This window comes from Otolemur garnettii, unplaced genomic scaffold, assembly GCF_000181295.1.
Source record: "Otolemur garnettii isolate 467f Iridium unplaced genomic scaffold, OtoGar3 scaffold00004, whole genome shotgun sequence".
Lineage (NCBI taxonomy): Eukaryota > Metazoa > Chordata > Mammalia > Primates > Galagidae > Otolemur > Otolemur garnettii.
Window position 1 is genome coordinate 6,388,424 of NW_003852399.1, and position 23,159 is coordinate 6,411,582.

General features: G+C 44.8%; 1 protein-coding gene across 1 annotated transcript in view; it reads right to left on the reverse strand.

The window, feature by feature from the left end:
- Positions 1 to 1,094: 1,094 nt before the first annotated feature.
- Positions 1,095 to 23,159, reverse strand: part of FER1L6 (fer-1 like family member 6) — a 118,313-nt gene continuing 96,248 nt past the window's right edge. Inside the window, exons 34-40 of the mRNA XM_003782357.2 lie at positions 22,349 to 22,491; positions 19,935 to 20,023; positions 19,441 to 19,539; positions 16,213 to 16,454; positions 14,792 to 14,955; positions 2,649 to 2,749; positions 1,095 to 1,289 (exon numbers count right to left, since the gene is read on the reverse strand). Coding sequence (XP_003782405.1) covers positions 1,106 to 1,289; positions 2,649 to 2,749; positions 14,792 to 14,955; positions 16,213 to 16,454; positions 19,441 to 19,539; positions 19,935 to 20,023; positions 22,349 to 22,491 — 1,022 coding nt within the window. The 3' untranslated portion in view covers positions 1,095 to 1,105. The remainder of the gene's footprint in view (positions 1,290 to 2,648; positions 2,750 to 14,791; positions 14,956 to 16,212; positions 16,455 to 19,440; positions 19,540 to 19,934; positions 20,024 to 22,348; positions 22,492 to 23,159) is intronic.

The window sequence follows — 23,159 nt, forward strand, 5'->3', positions numbered from 1 at the left end:
AGTGCCTTTGTTTTCTTCTTATATCTGAGAAAACCTGCCCGTCATTTCAATTTCCTGCCTTAATAAAGTGGCAGATGTAAACTGTGTTATGCAGATCAGAGGTTTTCTTTCAAGAAAAATTGACCCCAGGTGACAAGTGCATAGGATATTGTTGTTCCTCAGACAGGTTTTGAAATTAATTTATGCCTGAGATTGATAATGAAACCTACCACAGATGGTGGTCCACCGAAGTGTTGAATCATGCCAGGAATGGCCACTCATATCATGGTCTATGGAAACGCCTGTGTATCTGGCAAGAAAAGAATTCCTACTGGTAGCATGGAGCTCTTGCTGACCACCCCCCCGCCCCACACACACATACACACAATTATACACAATTATATTTCAAATATCTTACAACAGACTGTAAAATTCCCACTTGGAAATTGCCATGGTACATAAATCAAAACGTTATTTCTCCAGGACCCACTGCTACTACTGAACATGTCCTACAAGTTGAATGGCAAACCAGTAACATCTTTTCTAGATGGGAATTTCAGTAATGAAGTATTCTAGCTGATTTCTATGAAGATTTCCCCTAATGGGTTTCCCAGCCTGAATAAATAAATATATTCTATTAACTATAAGGATTAAACAGGGTTAAAATCTATGGAACAGATTAAATTAAATACCTAGTGATTTGCTATAATGTTTTCAGTCTATTTGCTGTTGAAACTTTATTTAAAATAAAGTGCTTCTAATAAAATCTCAGACCCAGAATGACGTCTCAGATTACATAAAGAAAATATTCATCTATGTCAATTTGAGGTCACTGTTGATTACCCTGCTGTGAAAGAGTCGTTATTCCATGCTGTCCATGGCCAAAATCAAGATTCCAGTTAAGAGATGGAGGCGAGGGGCAGCTTAGAGAAGGAAAGTTTCTTTTCCATCTCTTCCAAGAAGAGCCAATGTGTCCTCAGACACAGGGACTGGTTCCTGGGAGCTCAAGTCTGTCGCCTACATGTTCGGCATGTAGTGCCTTGCACGGTACATGCTCTTAGATGTTCTCCAATGAGGAAGAGGAAGGGATCAGTGTAGAGGAAGGGTCCTGGTCCCCCCCAGTCCTCTATGAGCCTACCACGATCTTTCGGCTGATGGCTCCCGGCAAGGTATAGATGAAGAGGACCAGGAAGATGATGAGAATGATCAGAATGAAAGCAATGATGATGTACTTCTTGTAATTCCTCCAGATGAGGTAGTACAGGCACTTGAAGGGGCTCACAAACCAGGAGAAGGATGTGTCTGGGCGGCTAAGGGGGAAGTGAGAGAAAATCAGGGAGAGGGTCATGTTGTCAACACCCAGGATTCTCAGGAATTACTTCTGACTCCCACTTTCCAGGGACCCACAGGGAGAGGCTGGAGAATGGGAGAAGATCATGTTGCCTGAAGCAGGAGCAATCTAATAACTGGATGATAATAGTTGCTGTATCATTTTAAAGGTTAGTCTTAGTCTGTAGTAGAGCAGGAGTCCAGTTAGAACCCAGCTCAAGGCCCCATCACCCTCCATCTGTCCAACCATGACCAGCTCAAACACCACCTTTTCCAGGCACCCTGCCCGACTGCCTCAGTCCACAGTGGTTCCCCTCACTCTAAGTTCCTATCTCACTTATCACTTGACTTATCCCCTTTTTGAAAGTAGCATTTGCCATCCTCATTCTGGTAATGGTTGTATGAGTCTGTGTGTTATTCCTCCCTAAACGGGAGAGCTCCTGGCAGGCGGAGCCTGTGTCATGTTTCTCCAAAGTGCACTTTTGGTAGATGCTTTCAATGACTAAGTCATCACCCGTGAAGCTCCTAACACCATGAGAGAGAAAATGTAGGTATAGAGACAAGACTCCTCATGTTGCAGCTCTTGGGGTCTGGGAAGGGTCAGGCCAAATACAGGCTCCAAGAGTGCTTTGTATATGGGTTTCAAATCTATATCAGTTCATGGTTTAATTCATAGGTAATCAATGATCAAATTGAATAGAGTAACCCTTTTGTCTAGCAATTCTTCTTCTGGGACTTCATTTTGAAATACAATTTATAAAGAGAAAACATGTTCATCATGCTATAATAATGAAAACTATGTAGATATAAATTAAATATCCACTCATAGGATGGGGACCAAGTCAAGGACGGGCAGCATATCCACTCATAGGATGGGGACCAAGTCAAGGACGGGCAGCACGTCTGCAGAATATTCCAAGGCCATTAAAAATCCCAATTCTGACAACTATGGCAGCAAAGCAAAACATTTCAGTAAAGGCAAAAGGGAACATTAGGCCAATTTCCTAAGCGTGCTTAGAGAACAGGCAGGAAAAACTCGTGACATTAATAGTCAAATAAAAAATGAGTAGAAAAATACATGAAATGACTCTAGAAATGCTTAGGTGGCAGCATGACAGACACATCATTTGCCTCTCCATTTGCCAAGCACCCGCTAAGGTTTTTAGGATGTCTTTCAATCCTAGGACAAAAGCTACAAAGCTGGGAAGGGACCAGCTGACTGCCTCCCGGCTCTCAGTTCTCCCAGAGCGCTGCTCTAGAGACACGCCCACGTCCTCTGTCCCCTGGGGGCCGCAAAGCCGCTTCCCATTTCTGACGTTCCCACCCACAGCTCCACTCACTTGGGCTTGGCCAGGGGCTCTGGCTCCTTCCGGGCTTTCCCAACAGGATTTTTCTCAGCTTCTTCTGCTGTAACCAGGTGGAACTCAGCTTCAACTTTGCCCTGCGTGAAGATGGGAAAGCTGCAGTTTCTAGTCACAGAGACCCCCTGGGGCAATGACAACCTTCTAGAAGAAGCGTTTTCCATGTTGGAGAGTGCCATGAAGTATCTGGACTATTCTGCTGCTTTACATTGAGAAATAGTATTGCCTTTTTGGTCCCGGGAGAAGCCATTCTTAAGAACAATAAAAGCCCTAGAATAACATTACCGTGCAGTTTTGTGGCAGGTGTGGGTCCCACACGGTACTCAGGCACATCTACCATTCCTCTTACACTCATTTAATATCTGATGAAATAATATTAATTATTGAAACAATAGGAATTAGAAAGGAGACTAATTGTTTGAGTGGCAGACCCTTTCAAACCTGCTACAGTCTTTGTTTTCTGTCAATTCTCAAGAGGAAATGGGTGGGGATGGCCTACATTTGCCAGATGGCTTTTCTGTCATCCTTTATCCCTATTAATTGTTTTAAAATTATCCTTTTCTGATAGCACTCCCTCCCTCCTCCTGCTTCCTCAATAAGACACAGCCCATGTGGTTTAAAAATTGTGAAAAATATTCTTCTTTAGAGCACTATGCCAGAGTTCTTAGCAGTGATGGACATCTTGGATTATCAAAGGATGCGATAAGACCCCTGAAAAAGTTGAGTCATTCTCTCTTGTTCACAACTTCAGGGGCTTCTCTGTACGACAGCCCCTGTTTTAGGCACTGGTGACTTAACTCTGAAGAAAAACAGAATCCCTGATCTCCTGGAACTACTGGCAGAGGAGACCCTCTCTCCTTTTGCCTTTTTTGGTTTGATACATTTGATTTTATTCAAGGGGACAGGAGGAAGGCAGAACTGGAGGGAGAATGGAGCATCATCACAGTATCTCAGCACACATGATCACTCTTAAAGCTCCTCTCTGTGAATGAGTCACATGTGGACGGGGCATTACTTGGCTTCGGAGGTTGATCTATTACCCCAGTAAAAGGTCTTAGAGTCTGCTGAGCCAGTCTTGTGTTGACTTACCCACTTACCCTAAAAACAAAACAAAACAAAAACAACAAGGCTTTTAATCAAACAGGCTTGGTTGCTGACAGCCATAACAGTGTAATCAAAGGAGAAATTAGAAAGTAGAGTAGTGGGGTAAGGGGCAGGAGAAGAGAGGGAGTGGCATGGCCATCTGAATTAGTTAACAAGTGCAGTGCGCTTTCTTAAGGTGAAGTCGTGAGTTTAGAACTAGATGGTCTCATTTACTCTTTGAACTAGAACCCTGGCCCAATTCAGAACAGCGTTAAACATTTCTTTAAAATGTATATATATATGTATGTCATCTCTCCTTCATGCTGAGAAATATTGGCCTAGTAGGCAATGACTTGAATGTATAGGCACTCAAAAAATATTTTAAAACCCTGGAAAAGAAAGAATATAAAGCCTTTCTTGATTGCTATCACTCCTCTACACATCTATCAATAGTAAAGTAATAATAATATAAGTCTGACTTATAATAATATAAGTCTAACTAATTACAATGCTTTGCTGATTGCTTATTCATTCCTGGTTCATTTGTTCTGTCTGTCTGTCTATATGTCTGTCTGTCTATCTATTTCTCTATCATCTATCTATCATAGAAACAAGCAAGGTAAATCTTCTTTTTATAGATCAAAAAATAAAGTCTTAAGAGTCAAATATGCTTTTTAAGGTCACATCAGCTCTAAGACAATGGACTGGAATTTGGCCCCAGGTCTGTGTGATACCCGAGTGCATGCTTTTTCCCTTGTAGCAGGCTGCCTCCCAACCTACCCCTCCGTCTGCCAGATAATGGGACCAGAACCTCTACGAGGCCCTTCCTAACTCTAATATGAAATGATTCCATGACTGTCCTCATAATCATCACCTAAAAGCACTTGTCTTCTCGGGTCACAGTTTCCTCATTTGTCAAATATCCAGATACTCTCTAAAGCTTTCTGGTTCGAACTTCTGTGATTTATGCAAGGAAGAGTTAAAGACCTTGAAAGACTTGATGTCTGGAAGAAACCCAAGGATTTCCTCCAAAAGTCATGGCTGATGATTTTCCAATATGCAAAAAAGGACTTGTTGCTCGAGGTCTTTCACAGGTGATGTAAGTTCCACTGAGTAGTATATTATACACTAGGAGCTTTATCCAACTCCAGTAATTTGAAGGACAGTCAACTTAATAGGAGCTAACCGATTGCTAAGCTCCAGAATGCTTGGAAAAAAGGATAGAAATCAACAGAGAACAAGTTCGAATGAGAGTAAGAGGATCACAGCTGCCCCTGGTTCTCTACTGCTTTATAAGAGTAAGGTCAGCCATAGCCCTTTATAACCTGCACAGTGCCTCACGCACGCATGATTCCATGTAAACTTTTTGACAACCTAGCCAAGTAGATAGCATTTTTATTCCCTCGTTTTATGTAGAAATCAAGGCTTATTGATGTTTGCTAACTGGTGCTACAAAACCAGGACTTGTACCCAGGGCCTCTGAAACCATATCTTATCCCTCTATTTTTTATGTATCCAATGCCCTTTATCGTTGAAGAAAAATGGTAGGCTATTTTTCTAACAATGAATAAATGTGCCTTTTCTGAAATGTTCAAGAGAAACCCTATAATCGTTGCTATAGCTCTTCCATTAGTGTATTGCTTTTGACCTTCATCTATGGGCTGGCCTTGGATAGCTTAAAGAATATACATATATGTGAGATATGTGATATATACATTATATTATAGTACAGCATTGCAAACAGCGGAGTGGATAGGACTTGGTGCAGACAGATCTGCATTTGAAACGACGCTGTACATTTTACTAGCTGTGCGACCTTGGGTCAGTTCCTCGCCCTCTTTAGGTCTCATTGCACTGGGGATGTTAACAGCGTGTATCCCATAAGATTTCTTTGAAAAATAAATGAAATAACACATAGGCAGTGCTTAGCCTAGTGCCTGGTAAGCAGAAATCCCTTACAAGATGCTAATAGCGTTAACTCTAACGCTATTTCACCAACAGAAATACATACTTCAGTGAAAAACAGCATCTACCCGGAGAAGTCCCACAGACCCAGACTCCGTAGGGAAAAAAAATGCAAAGAAAAGAGAGGCAGAGTTTGTTAAATTCATTCTGCCCCAGGCCTAGGAGGGAGCTGTTATTATCACCAGGAGCCTTGCTCCAGAGTCCTCCCCTGCCTGAATGGTTATCATGCAGCCGTTCTCAACCTGTGGGTCATGACCCAGAGGAACTGTATTAAAGGGTCGCAGCATTAGGAAAGTTGAGAACCACTGTGACATGATGCATTTGTCAGGCATGGGGTGGGGGGCGCACGGGGACGGTGTTTACGGACACGCTCTGATTATACGCTGCTGCCCCCTGCGTAGCTCTCTCCACACAGGTTTCTTGTCCTGTTTCAGTCATCAGTATTCAGGTATTCAGCTGGGCACCAAGTAGAAGTCTGAAGCTAATAATATCCTCCAAATGTAATTTAAAATCAGAGCTTGAAAAAAATGGACAGTTTGAGAGACTATTAACCTAATGGTATCTGTGGATGGGAGAAAATGATCAGCAAAGGTCTTTGGAAAGACTCCAATCTGTTGTACCAAGTATGTTATTTACAGGTTTCAAACTTCGCCGTATGTATACAGCAGATGTCCGGGGAAGCTGAGAAGTGACTGTGTTCAGAACCATACTCCTTCTTTAATAATTATTGATTATTCAAACATAACCCTCACTGGTATTAGATGAGGATTCCCACATAATAAAGGCAGAGAATAGGCTGGCAAAATCCTTCAGGAAAAGGATTACACACACACACACACACACACACACACACACACATCATCTTATATAGACATACGCTGAACCTAGGGATTCCATTTCTGGGTAGCTGCATTAAGGAAATTCTTCAAAACTCAGAAAAAGCTTTCTGTACAAAGCACAACCATTATTCTTTCAAGTTGTCCTATATGCTCTAATGAACGGGCCCAGACCAGACCCATCTTGGATTTTATCTGCCCTCAGCCTGTGGTCAGCCCTCTCTCCAGAGACCCCAGGTATTTAGAAACCAGGACTCAGGTGCCAGGAGTCTTCTTTGCTACTGAATGATTTGATTTTTAGGTCCTTCTCTGGACTAAACTAGACAATATCCATCTTTTTAAGAATATGATTCTCTAGTAATCTAAATAAAAGCAAGAAAAAAAATCTCATCTGCCATCATTTCATGTGACTTCTACATCAACTCTTAATTCTAAAATTTCATAATCAAGAGACACAATGAAGTATGTGCCCTGTCTTTTTGGAGAGTGGGAAGGAGAGTAGCTATAATTTATTTCCAGTTGATGAGGGAAAGCTCTTCTTAGCAGATAAATGCTGACTAATGAACGGAGAAAATATGATAGACAGAAGAAAAGAAGGAAGGATGGGTCAGAAAAATTCATTTTAAAACACCAATGAAGCAACTGATTTAATCGAGATCATCAGTGGTTGCTAAAACTGTTGGATGACAGTTGGTGGCAGGATCAGAATTCCCCACGCCAACATGTTAGCCAGCCGCCAGTTACCTGCTAATGGCAAAGGGAAAGGTGTGTCTTCACTATGCAGAGACCTTGTATTTATCAACACAACCAGGGGAGCCAACGCAGCACCCCTAACAGTGAGACCACCCGACCACCTCCAGGCACAATTCCCTGTGGAGTAAATAAAAGCAGGTATCATGCATTCTTCCCCTAAACATTTAACTGGAACCGGATGAGGCTGTTGTAACTAACTTCCAGTTCATGAGAAATGCAGGGGACAGAGACTGAGATAAGTAACCATATAAATCAGGCCTGGTTTTCTGAAACAGTTAATGTCATGGGGCGGGCGGTGGGGGGAGGAGGGGGCGGAGTCCTTAAAACAAAACAGACCAAAAAGCTACAAGAACCAGAAGTAATGTGAACCATGGTCCCAGCATGTGAACCATGCTGGAATCATATCTTGAAAAAGAAATGGCTGTGAAAGACATGTTGGGAGCAACCTGGTATCCTTTGTAGGACGGGAGACATAAATATGGTAGGAATCAGATTGAATAAAGGAATGATTGAACAATCATTATTAACTTTTTTATATGTGATGGTGCATTGTGGTTCTGTAGGAGAATGTTCATATTCTTAGGAGATGCCTGCTGAAGGACTTGGAGGTAAAGTGCCAGGATGTCTTATTCTTAAATGGTTCAGTGAAAAAAAATATATGCCACATACCCTCATCAATATACTCAAACATATAGACTAAAGATGGCAAAATATTAGCAATAGTGAATCCAGGTAGTAGATCAATAGTCCCATTCTTTCAACTTTTCCGTGTGTTTGAATTTTCTAAATCAATAAATGAGGAAAAACTCAATGATTACACTGTGGCATTTCTATTTTGAGACCACAAAGAGTTAATAAGATTAATAATATAATGGAGGGGGACGCTTATTATAATGCAGAGTAAAACAAATGAAGAAGACACTATTTTAAATATGGAATGACTACTATGTGAAGGTAAATGAAATTTACATGTACAGAAAATACTGGCAATAACCAAACCATTAGCAACAGTGTTCTTTAAATGGTTGGTCTGTCTGTCTGTCTATCTATCTGTCTATCTATCTATCTATCTATCTATCTATCATTTACGAGTGCTATTTCTTCCTTTCTACTTTTTTGTGCCTTTTAAATTTCTTATTAATGTATATTACACAGTCTATCTTAAAAATAACCCTCATATTGGGCAGCGCCTGTGGCTCAAAGGAGTAGGACGCTGGCCCCATATACTGGAGGTGGTGTGTTCAAAACCGGCCCCAGCCAAAAAAAAAAAAAAAAACCTCATACAAATATCTCTCTACTCCTAGAGAATGGTATTTTGTTACATATTATTTAAATGGTATGTGTCTACGCTGTAAACTTCCAGATACCAGGAATTTGTCTCATTCACCATTGAACCCTTAGCACCCAGCATATGTATGTGTGTGTGTGTGTGTGTGTAGCCATAGTAAATACTGTTTTTCTCACACTAAACTGTAAGCACAGAAACCTCCTTCTAATTTTAGTCCTGTGACTAATTTGGGCTACCTGTAGATTTATAAGACTAGCCTGTAAAAAAAAAAAAAAAAAAAAAAAAATTCCTGATCTCTGTCTTTTAAAGCAGTGATTTCTTTAAAGTCTGTTTTTAGTAGGATTAATGGGAACAAGGCACATGAAATGAGTCCTGCATGTGCTTCGGGATGAAGAACATGTTCCATAGACACGTCCTTTCCTTCTCCTGAGGGCCCCGTTCCTCAGCTATCCCCCGAGTTGTTTGTCACTTGCTGTGAGGACAGCCACATTCCACACTAGGAGCTGTGTGATCCAAATGTCTAAATGACACCGCCTGGGGGTACTGATAGGCAGTTCTAAAAATAAATCTGGCAGGTGGCAGTGACGGTAAACAAACCTTCTCTTGCCTGCCAGACACTGGAGCAAGAGAGCAGTGACTTCTGTACACTGGCTTCAAAGCACAGGAGGAGAGTCCCTGCAGGGCTGGAATTAGAGCCAGTGTGTGCTGGAAACTGAGACCTGGGGACAGGAAGTGCCCCCTGGGAGCAGCCCAGGTTTTCCATTACATCACTTTACTCTGGGGTCACCTAACTTGCTACTACACTAGAAGGAATTTATTAGAGGTTTAGCTCCCTCGACATGGTCATTGGTTACTTTAAAGGAATGAGGATAGGGACGCCTCAAATATGCCCCTGCAGGCCAATGCAGGGCTGTTGGGGCGAGGTTGCCTGCTGAGGTCAGCCGTGGGGTACCTATGTGGGTGAGGATGAGGCCAACTCTTACCTGTAAGGGCAAATACAAATTAAAGACAAGAGGCCTAATTCTTCCCGTGGAAAATAAGGAAAGTGATTTCCCTCTCTTCCGTTTTCTTAGAGCACTTCCTTTAGAAAAGTTGTAATTACAAGTTCCACCTCTCTCTTTGAAATGTATATGAGTCCTTTTGAAAGCTAAATAGGATTTTTGCCTTTAACACCCAGTAGGGAAGGTCTTTTTCAAAGACCTGGAAAGCTTCTCTTTGAAATGTAAACACCCACAGAGTCAGAGCATCCTAACTCATAGCTTCTGAGACTAGCTTGGAGCCTAACTTTCTCCAAGTTGCAAAATAAATAATAAGTTGTCTCCAAGTTGACAAGTTTCTCTTGCCATAAAGACTTGAGCAGTTCCCTTTTCCCTTAGGTAAAGCTAATGAGGTAATATAGATGGTCACCCCCATTATCAGGTGAACCTAGGATGAGCTGTATCTTGGGGCTTTTACTTGAGGACTGGTTGTTTATCTTGAAAAGATATAACGGGGGATAGCTGCTCGGCTGTACGAAACGGTGAAATTTCTTTCTGTTTTTGCAGTCTCTTGGAGGGCTGCTTGCAATTTACATCACATTCTGGTCTAATGATCATTCAATAGAAAACCTTTTTTTCTCTACCACTTTTGTGGAGAGGTTTTCTGAATTGGGAGAATCTTTGTTCTAAATTGTACAAGGGCTGTCCAGAGGGTATGCATCCATGTAATATGGAAAATGCCACTAACAATGGCTAGACACTTTCCAGACAGTCCTTATATTTCCCCAAGTCTGAGATGTCACCTCAAATTTCACTCCCATGGTTAAGATTGCTCAGGACCCCAGGACCAAGTTGGGGGTCCCTTCAGTTTCCACAACTTTCTGACAGAAAAAGAAGCATTGCACAGTGGTTGAAACCAAGAACTGTAGAGGCATATTGCTTGGGTTTAAGTCGCACCCTCCCCTGCCTAGCTGTGTGGCATGAGGCAACTTACCTCTCTGTGCCTCAGTTTCCTTATCTATAAAGTGAGGACTGAGAATACACACATATCTCATGGGAGCTTAGCAGATAAATGAGTTAATGTACATTAAATGTTTGGGGCTGTGGAAATCAACAAAGACCACCCAAGGGAGAACAAACAGAGGCAGTGTATTCAGAGGTCATTATAGTGAAAGAGTCAGCTACCATCACTTGAGTTTGGCAGAGACTCAACAACAGGTGGGCAGATGAGAATCTTTGTCATGAAAGAAGAGAAGGCTTCAGGTGAGTTTTGGTTGAAAGGTGAGTTTTGGTTGGACTTTCAACTGAAAGTCCATTTCCCACATAAATGCCTCCCTTAAGGCCCAGCCATCACAAAGCTATTAGGCAAATGAATTCAGATCACTACACTATCCTAACATAGCCAGGCTCTGGCAATGCAGGGGCAGTGAGGTGAGCAGAGAGAGAAGGGGAAAGACTGTGGAAATGACCAGACCCTGGCACTGAGCAGGCAGGGTGCAGATTCCAAGCTCAGATGCTGCTGTGGATCTTCAGGCTTCCGTGGATCTGGGAAAACAGACTGCCACAGCCCCAATGTCCCTTCATCCATTCACCACGGGGTCCCCAAACCACCTGTCCCTATCCTTTGATCCTCCTGCCATTAAAAGTTATCTTCTGTCTATTTCTTTAGGGTATTGCTCTCTGATGTGTTCCTTTTCAGAGAACGTCTACTGAGCTCTTCCTGTGCGCTCAGGGCTCTGAGTAAACAGAAGGAACCCTCCTTATACTCTCCTCTGGCGGAGTCCATGTGCTTGACTATTCCTGAATTCATTGATTCATTTGCTAAATATTTATGAGCATCTACTATGTGCCAGGCACCATGTTAGACACTGAAAATTCTGAGAAGGGCCAGAAAAGAAAACCTGCTTTCTGGACTCAGGGTGCTCCCAGCAGAACAGTGAAGTCCATGTCCAAGTTAACATCAGGGTCACGAGGGCTATGAAGCTTAACAAGGGCAAACCCTCCAGGCTAGGGGGATCGCAGAAGCCTTCTCGGAGTGGGTGAGTGTTGGAAAAAAGTCTCAAAATACTTAAGGACTAGGAGTTTTCCCAAGGGGGAAGGGTGCTAGAGGATTCCAGGCAAAAGGACCAGTCCACAGACAGGTAGGGTACAGGAAGGAGCAGGAAGGGGCCAAGGGACAGCAGACCACAGTGGCTCCAGATGGGTGAGGGGGAGTAGTGAGAGAGGAAATAAACTGTGGAGGCTTCTGGAGAGTTCACGCGTGCTGCCTTCACGCCCTCACTTCCTATTCACTCGGCAATCCATGCTGATCTGTCTCTGCCCTTCCACCAACACTGCTTTATAAAGATTGAGATATAATCCACACATCATAAAGTTCACCCTTTTAAAGTGCATAATTACATGGCTTTTAGTGTATTCACAAAGTTGTGTGGCCATCACCATGATTTAATTTCAGAAATTTTTTTTGTTACAGGAAAAAGAAACCCCATACCAGGGAGCAGTGACTCTCTACCCCCTCCCCGGCAGCCCCTGGCCAGCACAGATCTACTTTCTATGGATCTGCCTGTTCTGGACATTTCATGTAAGTAAAATCAGACAGCATGTGGTCTTCAGCGTCTAGCTTCCTGTACTTGGCCAATGTTCTCAAGGCTCATCCATGCTGGAGCACCTGCTGGTACGTCCCTCCTTGTGGCTGAATAATACTCCAGTGTACAAACAGACTACATTATTTTATCCATTGGTCATTGGATGGACATTTGAACGTCTCTGCACGTCGGGGCCATCATGAACAATGCTGCTAAGGACATTAACAACACTGGTTTTTTTGCCAGGAACCTCCAGCCCCTAAAGCCAATGGGCACTTCTCTGCTGTGTCCTCTATAACCTGACCCAATGACCAACTGCCTTCCTCCTAAGAGTCTCCTACCTGAGATTCTGTTTCCGCATATTTTTACCCGTTCACATCTTTCCCGTGCATCTCTGTCTAGTCCTTCTTTGTCTCTTTCTCCAGCTGTGACTCTCTCTGCCTGCTGCCCACACAGCACAGGGGTGTGTCTCTTCTGTGAGTCAGGCCCCCCCTTCCCCGTAGGAAGCCACACAATAGCTTAAGAGTAAAATCCAAACTCGCCTGAGTGGTCAGGTCCTGGTGTCCTCTCCACGTCACGACAACAACCCAGGACTCCCCATCACACTCCAGCTATGAGAGGCTTTTGTCTGTCTGTATTTTAGTTTTTCCAAAGCACTAATCTTATCCTTAGCCCAGGGCCCTTCTCTATAGTATTTGCTCTGTGCGTCCTCCTGTTTCTCCTGAAGGCTCACTACACTTCCTTCTTCAGCTTTCAACTTAGTTTCATAGCCACAGAAAGGCCTTCCTCGTCCCCAGATTGCATGGAATCTCTGCTTTGAATGTGCTTTAATTCAGCACTTAGTTGCCTGCCCCAGCTCTCATTCTAAGTAACTGCTTTCTTGCCACGTGTGGGGACAGGTCTCTGAAACTTGGCATGTGTCTGCCTGTCTGTCTTTGACTTTGGACTCCACAATGGCAGGGACCTTGTCTGTACTAATCATATTTTATTTCCAGGGGTAGTCATTTAAGAGATGCCCAGTAAACATTTTTTGAATGAAATAGAGAAATAAATCAATGGCATGGAAAATTAAGAGTCAACTAGGGTCAAATGAAATAACACAGGGGGGGTCTGTTCACATTTGGCAAAATCTAAAGGGATACAAAGTGGAATAGATGACTGACAATATATGATCATGCATCTATAATTACTATTTACTACTTTACAGAAACCAGAATTATGTCAAAAGATAAGAATTTGTATTTCTGGACTTGCCAGTCCCCACCTTGTACTACATTCTAGAGGGTCTGATCAGTGGGCGGTTGGCCTTCCCCGGGGCTACTTAGTACCTTCACCCTGTGCCCATCAGGTTCCTCCAGTTGGAGAAGACACCTGCCTTCTTCTTCATCTAGAAAATTGTCCTTTGTTCTTGAAAAACTTATGCATGCTCTGCCCTGCTGGGCCCTTCTGGTCCCCAAGGGGCGATTGGATCCCTCCCTCTATTCTACACTTTGGTTATTTTGAGTATGACTGGGTTGTTGAGACATTTGTCCCTCTCCCTGGACTCAGAGCTGGTTGAAGGTAGAAGCCATGATTCATTCATCTCCGATTTCATTCATTAATCCAACAAATACTGATCAAGTGTTTATCATGCACTGAGCCCTGAAGCTTGGAGCCAAGTTCAGAGGCTCCCAGGTAGTAAATCCTTAGTGAGTCCTCAAGGGGAACTGAACTGAAAGGCCAGGCCTGGCTGCAGCCTCAGTCTCTTCACCAGTCTCACCAATCGAGGGGATGGGACTGAGAATAGAGGGAAGAGAAAAACTCCTAGAAAACATAAGAAAACTAGATTTCATGGGCTCAGACAAGCAGCTGCTGTTTACCCAGTGAAGTGTAAAGAAAACCCATGCCTCACACCCACTGGACCCTCAGAACAGAGAGAGAGAGAGAGAGACAGAGACAGAGACACCGAGAGAGAGAAAGAGAGAGAAGATATCTCTCTGCAGACCTGCCCTGGATATGTTTTTGTCACAAGGCATGAGAAGCAGAGGGGAGAATGCACCTACCCCAGCAGAGAAAAGAGCCCATCTGTGCAGTGGCAGGGCCTTTTCCCATCCTCACTGGCCACACAGGCCACCCCTCCTTCCTTACAGAGGATCAATGAGGGCATTGAAAGAAAGGAAAGAAGAAACTAATATTTTTAAAAGGTTAGAAATTCCTACAACTCATGCAACATAGCATGGACCAAGCTAGCAACACAGAGGGGTTGATGCCCCTTTCTGCTGCGATCCTCTCAAGGAAGTCATAAAAGGATGGATCACTTTTTAAATCAAGTCTCACATTTGAGAGTGAAGGGATGAGGTAGTCACATTGAAATTGTACATTAGTCAGGACTTTACACATACTTTCAAGAAATAAGTTCAGGCCAAAGGATAGAAAACCACCCCAACATCGGCAGCGGCTGACTCACGTCTCCTGAGCTACAGAAGGCTTAACGCACTTACTAGGCTTTAAACATTCCGGGTTTTCCGCAGAAGCTCTGCAGAAAGGGCTCATGTCACTTCAAGGCACTTAACTTGAAGTTCATAACGTGACTCATTAGAAGAGCACGATGCCCCCAACTGCCCCCAGCCCCCCACCCCCTACAGCTGCCACTTACTGTGAGTTCTTTGCTCTTAGCAAAAGGCCACCAGCCACGCACACGCTTTTGCTGGAATATAGAGATCTTGTTCTCCTCACTGGCATTTTCAAACTTGGCGAGATCACAGGCTTTGGCAGACTTGGCCGCTCGAGGGAAACTATTGAGGTTCATTTCCAGAGAGCCTGTGGAGAGATGCCCACAGTTAAGGAAGGGTTTCTCAAAAGTAATGGGAGAGATTTTGGTCACTGTTTTCATTCATCCACCCACCCATTCATTCATTCACACATTCACTCACTAATCATTCTGTCAGTACCACGTTGGATCACAAGTGCATGCTAGGTGTTGGGAGCCCAAATCTGACCAAGACGTGTTGGGTGCCCTCAAAGGTTTATTCACATGGTAGCAGGTAGATGACAAGGGCAGAGCTACCATATGTAACTTTCAAGGCTCAGTTTCAGGTGCCATCGCTGCTGGGCACCTTCTCTGCTCCCTGAGCTCAGCTCCTGAGGGTGGCTTAGTGTCCCCCTGCTTTAGCCCTGACAACCCTACAAGTGCCCCCCTCCCCCCTACACCTCCTTCTTGGAGTCTACTGAGGTCCTCCAGGTCAGGGGCTGTCATCGCGTCTACTCTCCCGGACAGGGAGTGAACCTTCCTGGCTCCCGACACTGGTGTTTAATGAGTGACCATGAGGCAGCGTAAGGCACTGCCACGAGGGAGCTCTGTATCTCTCGCTTTAACAACAATTTCCTATTATGGAGTAATAGTTGCTAAATGTGGAAAACTTAGAGCATAGATATCAGCAAAAGAAAAAATGAGAATAGAAAATTTTTCCATAATTTGATCTTCCTAAAGCTGACATACTAGTGCTGAGCCCTGCCCTCTTCCCTCCCTCCCTCTCTTTCCCCCTCCATCTATTTCTTTCTCCCTCTCTCTCTCTTCCTGTCTAGCAGTACCCTTTCTCCCAGACATAAAACGTGTATGTTACAGAACTGGATTTCCTTCCACACTCCTTTTTCCCTCATCACATAGCCCATATTTGGGGGCTGGGGAGCTACTGTTTATCACATGCCTACTATGCATGAGGCGCCGAGTTGTTCTGTAGTTGCGTTAGCACATGTGCAACTCCAGCACCCTCGGAAGTCTGTAGTATCACTGTCCTCATTGTACAACTGAGGAAAACTAAGGCATGGAGTGGACCAGCAATTAGCTTGGAGTCTAATGACTTCCTAGTGACAGAGCAAGATAAACTTAAGTCTGTTTAAGTACACAGGGGTCTGCCATATGGACGTGCTAGCACTTATTCAGCCAGCTCCCCTGTTAATGGCTACTAGGGTACTAGGATGCTTGAAGTTTGATCCTTGTAACTGAATCTGGCCGAGCTCTCCAAAAGCTGAGACAACCCCCCTAACATTAACATGTTGAAGAAGCCACTGGCTTACCCAGGAAGTCATCCGAGGACAGCCTTTCAAAATCCCAGACCTGGAGCACCAGCACGGCGGGGGTCTTACACTCCATCTTCTCTAAGGAAAAGATGTGCTCCCTCTTGGTGATGACCATTTGCTTCTCAGCCGGGAGGTACTGGAACGGAAACAGGAAGCGCCAGTTGAAGTTGCCCTCCCCGGTCAGGGAGTTGTAGTGCACGTCCGTCTCCTGCCTGTCGTCCTCCAGACCCTTTATCCACCTGAAGGAAGAGCCAAGAGAACGTAAACACTCGGGGGTCCCTGTCCAAGCACCTGCATAATCAGGAGTGATGTAGCTTAGTTTTAATGCAGTCATGGATCATAGTTTTAAAATTATCATAGTGTTAGATGCAGAAGGATGTTTCCATCTTGGTTTGAAAGAGCAAACAGGGGTCAAAGGAGCTGAAACAGAAATAAGGCATATTCCAAGGCAGGGTGGGGAAGGGTCTTCAATCCTTTGTGTAGACCTGAAGCCCCATACTGCCAAGATGGAAAGTTCAGGAGATATGAAGTGCAAGTGTAATCTGAGTACATGTCACACTCTTTGAAGGCCTCTTTGTAATGGGCGCTCCCTCTGTGCCTGAGTGTTAGAACAAGATGACACACTATAAGAAGGCCTCTGAAACTTGGCTGGTGTAGACCTATATCTGTCAGGCCTGTGCTGGGTGGTGCAGACCTGTGCTGTCAGGCCTACACTAGGCAGTGTAGACCTGTGCAGAAGGCCTCTGTTGGGATGGTGTAGACCTGTGCTGTCAGGCCTGTGATTGGCCCCCTCCTCCTTGGCTCTGGACATGGAAAGCTGGGTGGGCCTGGATTAGTGTGCCTGGAGGTAGCAGGCTGCTACCCATTGAGCCCATCTGGGTTCCAATGCTACCTCGACGCTTACTAAGTGTGCAGTTATTGACTTTCTCTGTGCCTTTGTTTCATTTGTAAAATGGAAGCAGTTATAGTATCTAGCTCATAGGGTTGTTCTGAAAAATTATGGAAGACGATATCTGAAAACACTTTGGGTACTCCAAATTATCTGTAATGTGCTTTCTTTGTGGTATGATCTGGTCTTTTTGCTCCATCTCCAGAATAACGTAAGTTACAATTAGAATGTTTCCCCCTAGTACTTTATCTATGGTGAATTAGTTAATTGATAAAATAAGTACATTTTATTCAAACGTATTGATAATCCCAAACCACTTGCTTACTGAAAGCTGATATACTGCTCCACAGGACAGGGAAAGGGAGAATGAAGACCTTTCTCTTCATAGAGGAGTGGTCCCACTCGGAGCAAGGACCCAGTCACTTCGCTAAAAGTGGTGCCCACTTGGCCAATGGATTTGTGGTGTCTGTTCTCAGGCAAAGAGAGAGCTAGAGGCCAGGGGAGTGCTGGGGAGAAAACAGACACATGGTCCCTGCTTCATGGAGCTCTAGTCACAGGGAAGAGGGGTGGGGAGGGGAGAGAGGGATAGAGTAGGTGGCAGAAGTCACCAGAGATGTGCAAGGGCCCCATGGAAGAAGAGGTGAGGATGCATCCTAAGAAGAGGAAGGAGGTCTGTGTGGCCAGAGAGCAGAGAGCCAGGGGAAGCCTGCTGGAGAGGAATCCTAGGGGGTGTTACAGGATAGATTTAGGAGTTAAATCTCTATCCAGAGAAAATACGATGCAATCAAAGAGTTTGAAGTGCAGGGTCGACATGATTAGATTGTATTTCAGAAAGATAACAGAGAACAATTACCGGAGGGCAAGAGAGAGTGTGGAGAGCCCAGCTCAGAGGGTAACTGGCACTGCAGTGTCCCAGCTGAGATGATGGGGGAAAAGGCCACAGGGGCATGCAGTGAGAAGGGAGAGGATGGGCAATGCCTACGGCATTTTGAGAGGGAAAATGGCCAAGAGTTGATAGTGAGAAGTGGGGAAGTCAGTGAGGCAGGGTTCTGTGGACTGGGGCCTCCTGACACTGACTGGATGACGGTACCAGTCACTGAGATAAGAAGCCTTTGAGAAGAGACAGTGTGGGGTTGTGAGATCATCATTCTGGTTCTAGGCTTGTTGAACTTGAGGTGCTGCTTTTGAGAAATCCAAGAAGACAGACACATCTGGAAAGGCCTCACCAAGAACAGAAATTAGAAGATGGCGATGAAAGCCATCGGTTATTTGAACCACTTTATTTAAGTGAATAGTAGATGAAAAGGGTAGGGAGACAAAATCGCATGAGATGAGAAGAGGGCCCAGCACAGGGCCCTGAGCTGTTTAACTGCGAGAGGAAGGAAATGAGCTTTCAAAGTCTCCAAGGGGAGACAGGCAAACCAGAAAGGTGTTGCTACGGAAGTCAGAGCAAGGAGGGATTTCAAAAAGGAGTGGTGACCAGCTATGTCAAATGCTCCTCTAGGGCTAGAAGGGGAGGACTAACTAATTAAAATGAGAACAAAAATAAAACAAGACCATTAGATTTAGCAATCTGGGGAAAATTCACACCCTAGTGAGAACTGCCTTGGTGGAATGTAAGGGAGGAACCAGACTGGGGTTGGCCAGGAGGTGAGTGGGAGGAAAGGAGATGGAGAGAGTTAATTAATACACACCTCCTTCGCTACATTTTAATAGGCCAGCATTCTGGAAGTCTCCACCTAAACTCTCCGAGAATCCTTCCATATTTTAAACCATGGTAAAATACCTTTTTTGAAGACACTTTAGTATTTCCTGAATTGGTAGTAAGACAGCAGTTTCAGGGGATCTTAATTCTGCTTTTTAAAATCCTACTTCTTTTGGGTCATCTCCTTTGGGTTTGTTGTTGTTGTTTGGGGGTTTTTTGGGGTTTTTTTGGAGATCGAATCTAGGTCTCCCTGTGGGCATCAGAGTTCACAGAAAACTCCAACTCTTGGGTTCAAGCGATTCTCTTGCGTCAGCCTCCCAAGTAGCTGGGACTACAGGCGTCCACCACAACGCCCAGCTATTTTTTGTTGCAGTTACACTGCTATTTTAGCTGGCCGAGGCCAGGTTCAAACTCGCCACCCTCAGTATATGGGGCCGGTACCCTCCCCTCTGAGCCACAGGTGTTGCCCAGTAATACAAATATTTGACAAAGACAGTGGTCTTATCTAACCAAGTGTGTAAGATGGGCTCCTTCCCTGGGGTGTGGGCGTGCACTGTGGCATTGATCTGGTTAGGGTTTAAAGAGCTGAGGAGGGAAGGAAAGGAAGGATGGAGTTTGTGGACGATCTTACCCTTTAACATAAATGTCGCTTGATTTTTGGCCTGTGAAGATATTCTCATCCTCTAAAATGACATCTTCAGTATTCCAGATCGTCACCCTCAATTCATACCTGGGACGAGGGAAGACAGCATCAGGTCGATGCCCTTGAAAGCTGAGTCACCTGTGTGACACTATGTGTTGCCTTGGTTCATAAGCTACCTCGTGTTTGCCAAGTTCAGACAGGCCAATCCTCAGGGTCTTGGATCCAAGTATCCAAGCTAGAGTCCTCAGAATCACTCTGAGATTTTCCTTCTACTAACCAGTATTTTTCAGATGAGAAACTTGAAGCTCAGAAGCCCCTATCTTAAGGCAGGGACCACATTACTGCCACTGCCGTCACCCACCTCTACTGTAACTGCTCAGGTGGAAAGGGAGGCTATGCTGGCCAGGTAACCTGCCAGACACCAGATCAAATGTCATGAACTTCCAGTCTGCTAAGTCAGGGTGGGGCTGCAGCTGACTTACCCTTTGGGCCGTCTTGGCGAAATGTCAACGGGAGGTCCAGGCTGAGGCATGTCCTTGGGGAACATGTCCACCCACATCTGCAGGCGGCCCTTGTTAAGAAAAACGACCTCCTTTAGCTCTGGAAGAGGGTGGGGGTGTGAGCAATTGACCATTCCTGGTTTCAAAGGATCCTCTGTTAGAAATGGGTATTGGGTACAGCGTGGTGGCTTTACAGATGCTCAGCATAATGTTGACAAAAACAACTTACTTTTATTTATTGTAGAAATTAGGGCATAAGAGCAGGTGAAAGGAGAGGAAACCCTTACTGAAAATCTGCTAGGAGGTAGACCTAAGTGCTAGTAGGTATCTGACAGTCATTATCTCAGGAACTCGGGTGATATCTCCCTCCCACCCAGGGTAGATAACAGATGAGAAAACATCCTGCCCTTGCTTACACAGACAGAATCTAGCAGAATTTGTATTCAACCCTTGCCTGTTGACCCCAGAGCCCTGCTTCTCCTATAAGCTCCCAAGGATTAAAAAGACACTAATACCATCTGTCAGCAGTATCACACTTCCTTGTTTCTGATGTACCTTGACATCCATTCTCTCTGTTAATGCTCACCCAACCACGTTTCTGGTTAACCCATAAAGAAATCAAGGCTCAGAGAAGTCAACGAAGTTACCTGACGTTCTGCGTCTAATTAGTGAAAGAGTAGGGCCTCCCATCCATTGCCTTGTCCATGGATGATACTTTACCCTGTTGGAAGGGATTGTAGAGCCCAGATAGGGTGAATGCCTGGTGGATCCGTGCTCAGCCCTGCTGTGTACATTCCGAGCACTCCATGGGCTCAGGCAGGAAGAGAGTAAGGGACTTGGTTCAGGATGACCGGGGGAAATTGTACAACAAGGAGGGGGGTTTCCACCAGAGCTTGAGGGATATGCAGGGTGGGGAAGGGAAGGGAAGGGCTTTGGCTAGAAAAACAAGGCTTTTCAGGGGAAGGGAAAAATGTAACCAAAAGTTTAGTATTGGGGAGGAAAAGAACCAATTCAATGGAGACTTAGGGAAAAGTATTCTCTAAAGATACATTAATATTCACCCTAATCAAAAAGCTTCATCTGACCAGAAAAATGAAAGATCCCAGAAATCCAAAGATTGTGAACATTTGCTAGTGAATTTCAGGGAGCTATCATGAGCTTCTCAACACCATCTTTTGTACATGCTGTTGTCAGGTTACCTCCCCTCCCACAACACTGCTGGGGCAGCACGGCAGGTGTTCCTGTCCCGCTGTGACTGGGCTGTCATTATTTGCCCACGTCACACAGTAAGTGAGTCCAGAGCTGGGACAGAGCCAGCATGGGGTCAGAGACACAGTCAGGAATAGAGAAAGCTGCCTGGGTTAAATCCCAGCTCCACTTCTTACCACCTGAGTAACCTGCAACAAGTTACTTAAACTCTCTGAACCTCGATTTCTTTATCTTAAAAGAATCATATTAAGCACATCACAGGGCTGTATTAAGGAATCAGAGGAAGGTGACCCACACACTGTTTGTCTCAGACAATCCCAGTGTCTGTCCCTTGTACCACCAGAATTATTAATAGCACCCTCATTCACTCTCACAATGGCCTCAGTTGGGGTAGATAATTCTCTGGTCATTCTCAATAGTCTAGATAATTTATGTAAAAGGCCAAGTACCTAAAAAATTTTTTTCTTCTCTTCCCTTCTGATTCCTAACTCAGCTCTCTAGTTATTTTTCTACATGGCTTCTTTCTTCCAGTTCTTCAAGGTAAGCTACTACCTACTGCTTCTCTAGGAAAACTGTGTGGTTAATAACAAACAGATTTGGGGTAAGGGATTTTAAATTTTATTTTATTTATCTCTCTATTATTTATTTATTTCAGGGTCTCCTTGTGTTGCCCAGGCTGGCCTCAAACTCCTGGGTTCAAGTCATTCTCCCATTACAGCCTCCCAAGTAGCCAGGACTATAAAAACACATCACCGCACCAAGCTCAGATGGGTTTTGAAGTTTCTCAGATGATGGGATTCTTTGAAAAGACTTTGATAACTCAAATTATAAAGAGGAAAAAGCAGTAAGCCCCAAACTGACTCTGGCCAGGACTTCTCCACCCCAGCATTGTTGGCATTTTAGGCTGAACAATCCTCTGCAGGGAGGAGGCTGCCTGCGCATCGTAGGATGTTTCACTGAGCAGCACCTTTGGTCTCTAGCCGTTATGTGCCAGTAGCACCCCCCAACCACCCACTGTGACAACCAAAAATGTTTCCAGCTGCTGCTAAATATTCCTGGCAGGGAAGGTCAAAACCACCCCTGGATGAAAGCCGTTGACTAGTGGGCACACAGATTAACTTTTAGAATTAAAGCCGCTTTCCCTGGGGACGAACACGAGCATGAGGCCAGACCACCTCGTCCACTACCTGCTCCATTCCTGGCTTATCCTTGTGGTATAGCGGCCGAGTCTCTATGTGCTCAGGGACCAGTCTACACCCGACTCCCGGGATATCCTGCCAGGAGTGTAACACCTTGAGGGCCAAGTGCTCATGGGACTCCACAGTCTCGTCTGCAGGAAAGAAAGACAAAGGAAGAGATGGGTCAGATGTGTGCTCCTGCAGGGACACAGGGGACAGGCTGCCAAATGTAGTATAAAACACTTCTCTTTATTTAAGCATACCACTGAGCAAGGAAAGAGAAAAGACAGCAGACAAGAAAAGGGAAAAAGAGAGAATGGAAAGAGATGGAGAGGGAGTGGAGGGAAGGGGCAAGAGACGGAAGTTCAGAGAGAGGAAAAGGACATGAGTTCACAAGAGGTCACAAGAGGACCTTGACAGTGGTCTTGGCTCTGGAGCAGGGGGCTCCCTTCTCCCCTACGCCAGATTCTTCCAGAGTCCCTGTATCATCAGCTTGGATTCCAGGTCTGGAGAGGGTTTGCTTTTGGAGATATAAAACTGCTAACATCACCCAGAGAGAGGGCCTAGGAAATTGGGGAAATGGGCACAGTATGTGTTTACGTATGTCCCTCTGGGTTGCTTGGGGTCTCCCTCCCACCAATGCCTGCCCGTGGGAAATGTTCTCTCCTTGGCTCGGCGCCTATAGCTCAACCGGCTAAGGCGCCAGCCACATACACCTAAGGTGGTGGGTTCGAATCCCCAGCCTGGACCCGCCAAACAACAATGACGGCTGCAACCAAAAAAAAATAGCCGGGCGTTGTGGCCGGCGCCTGTGGTCCCA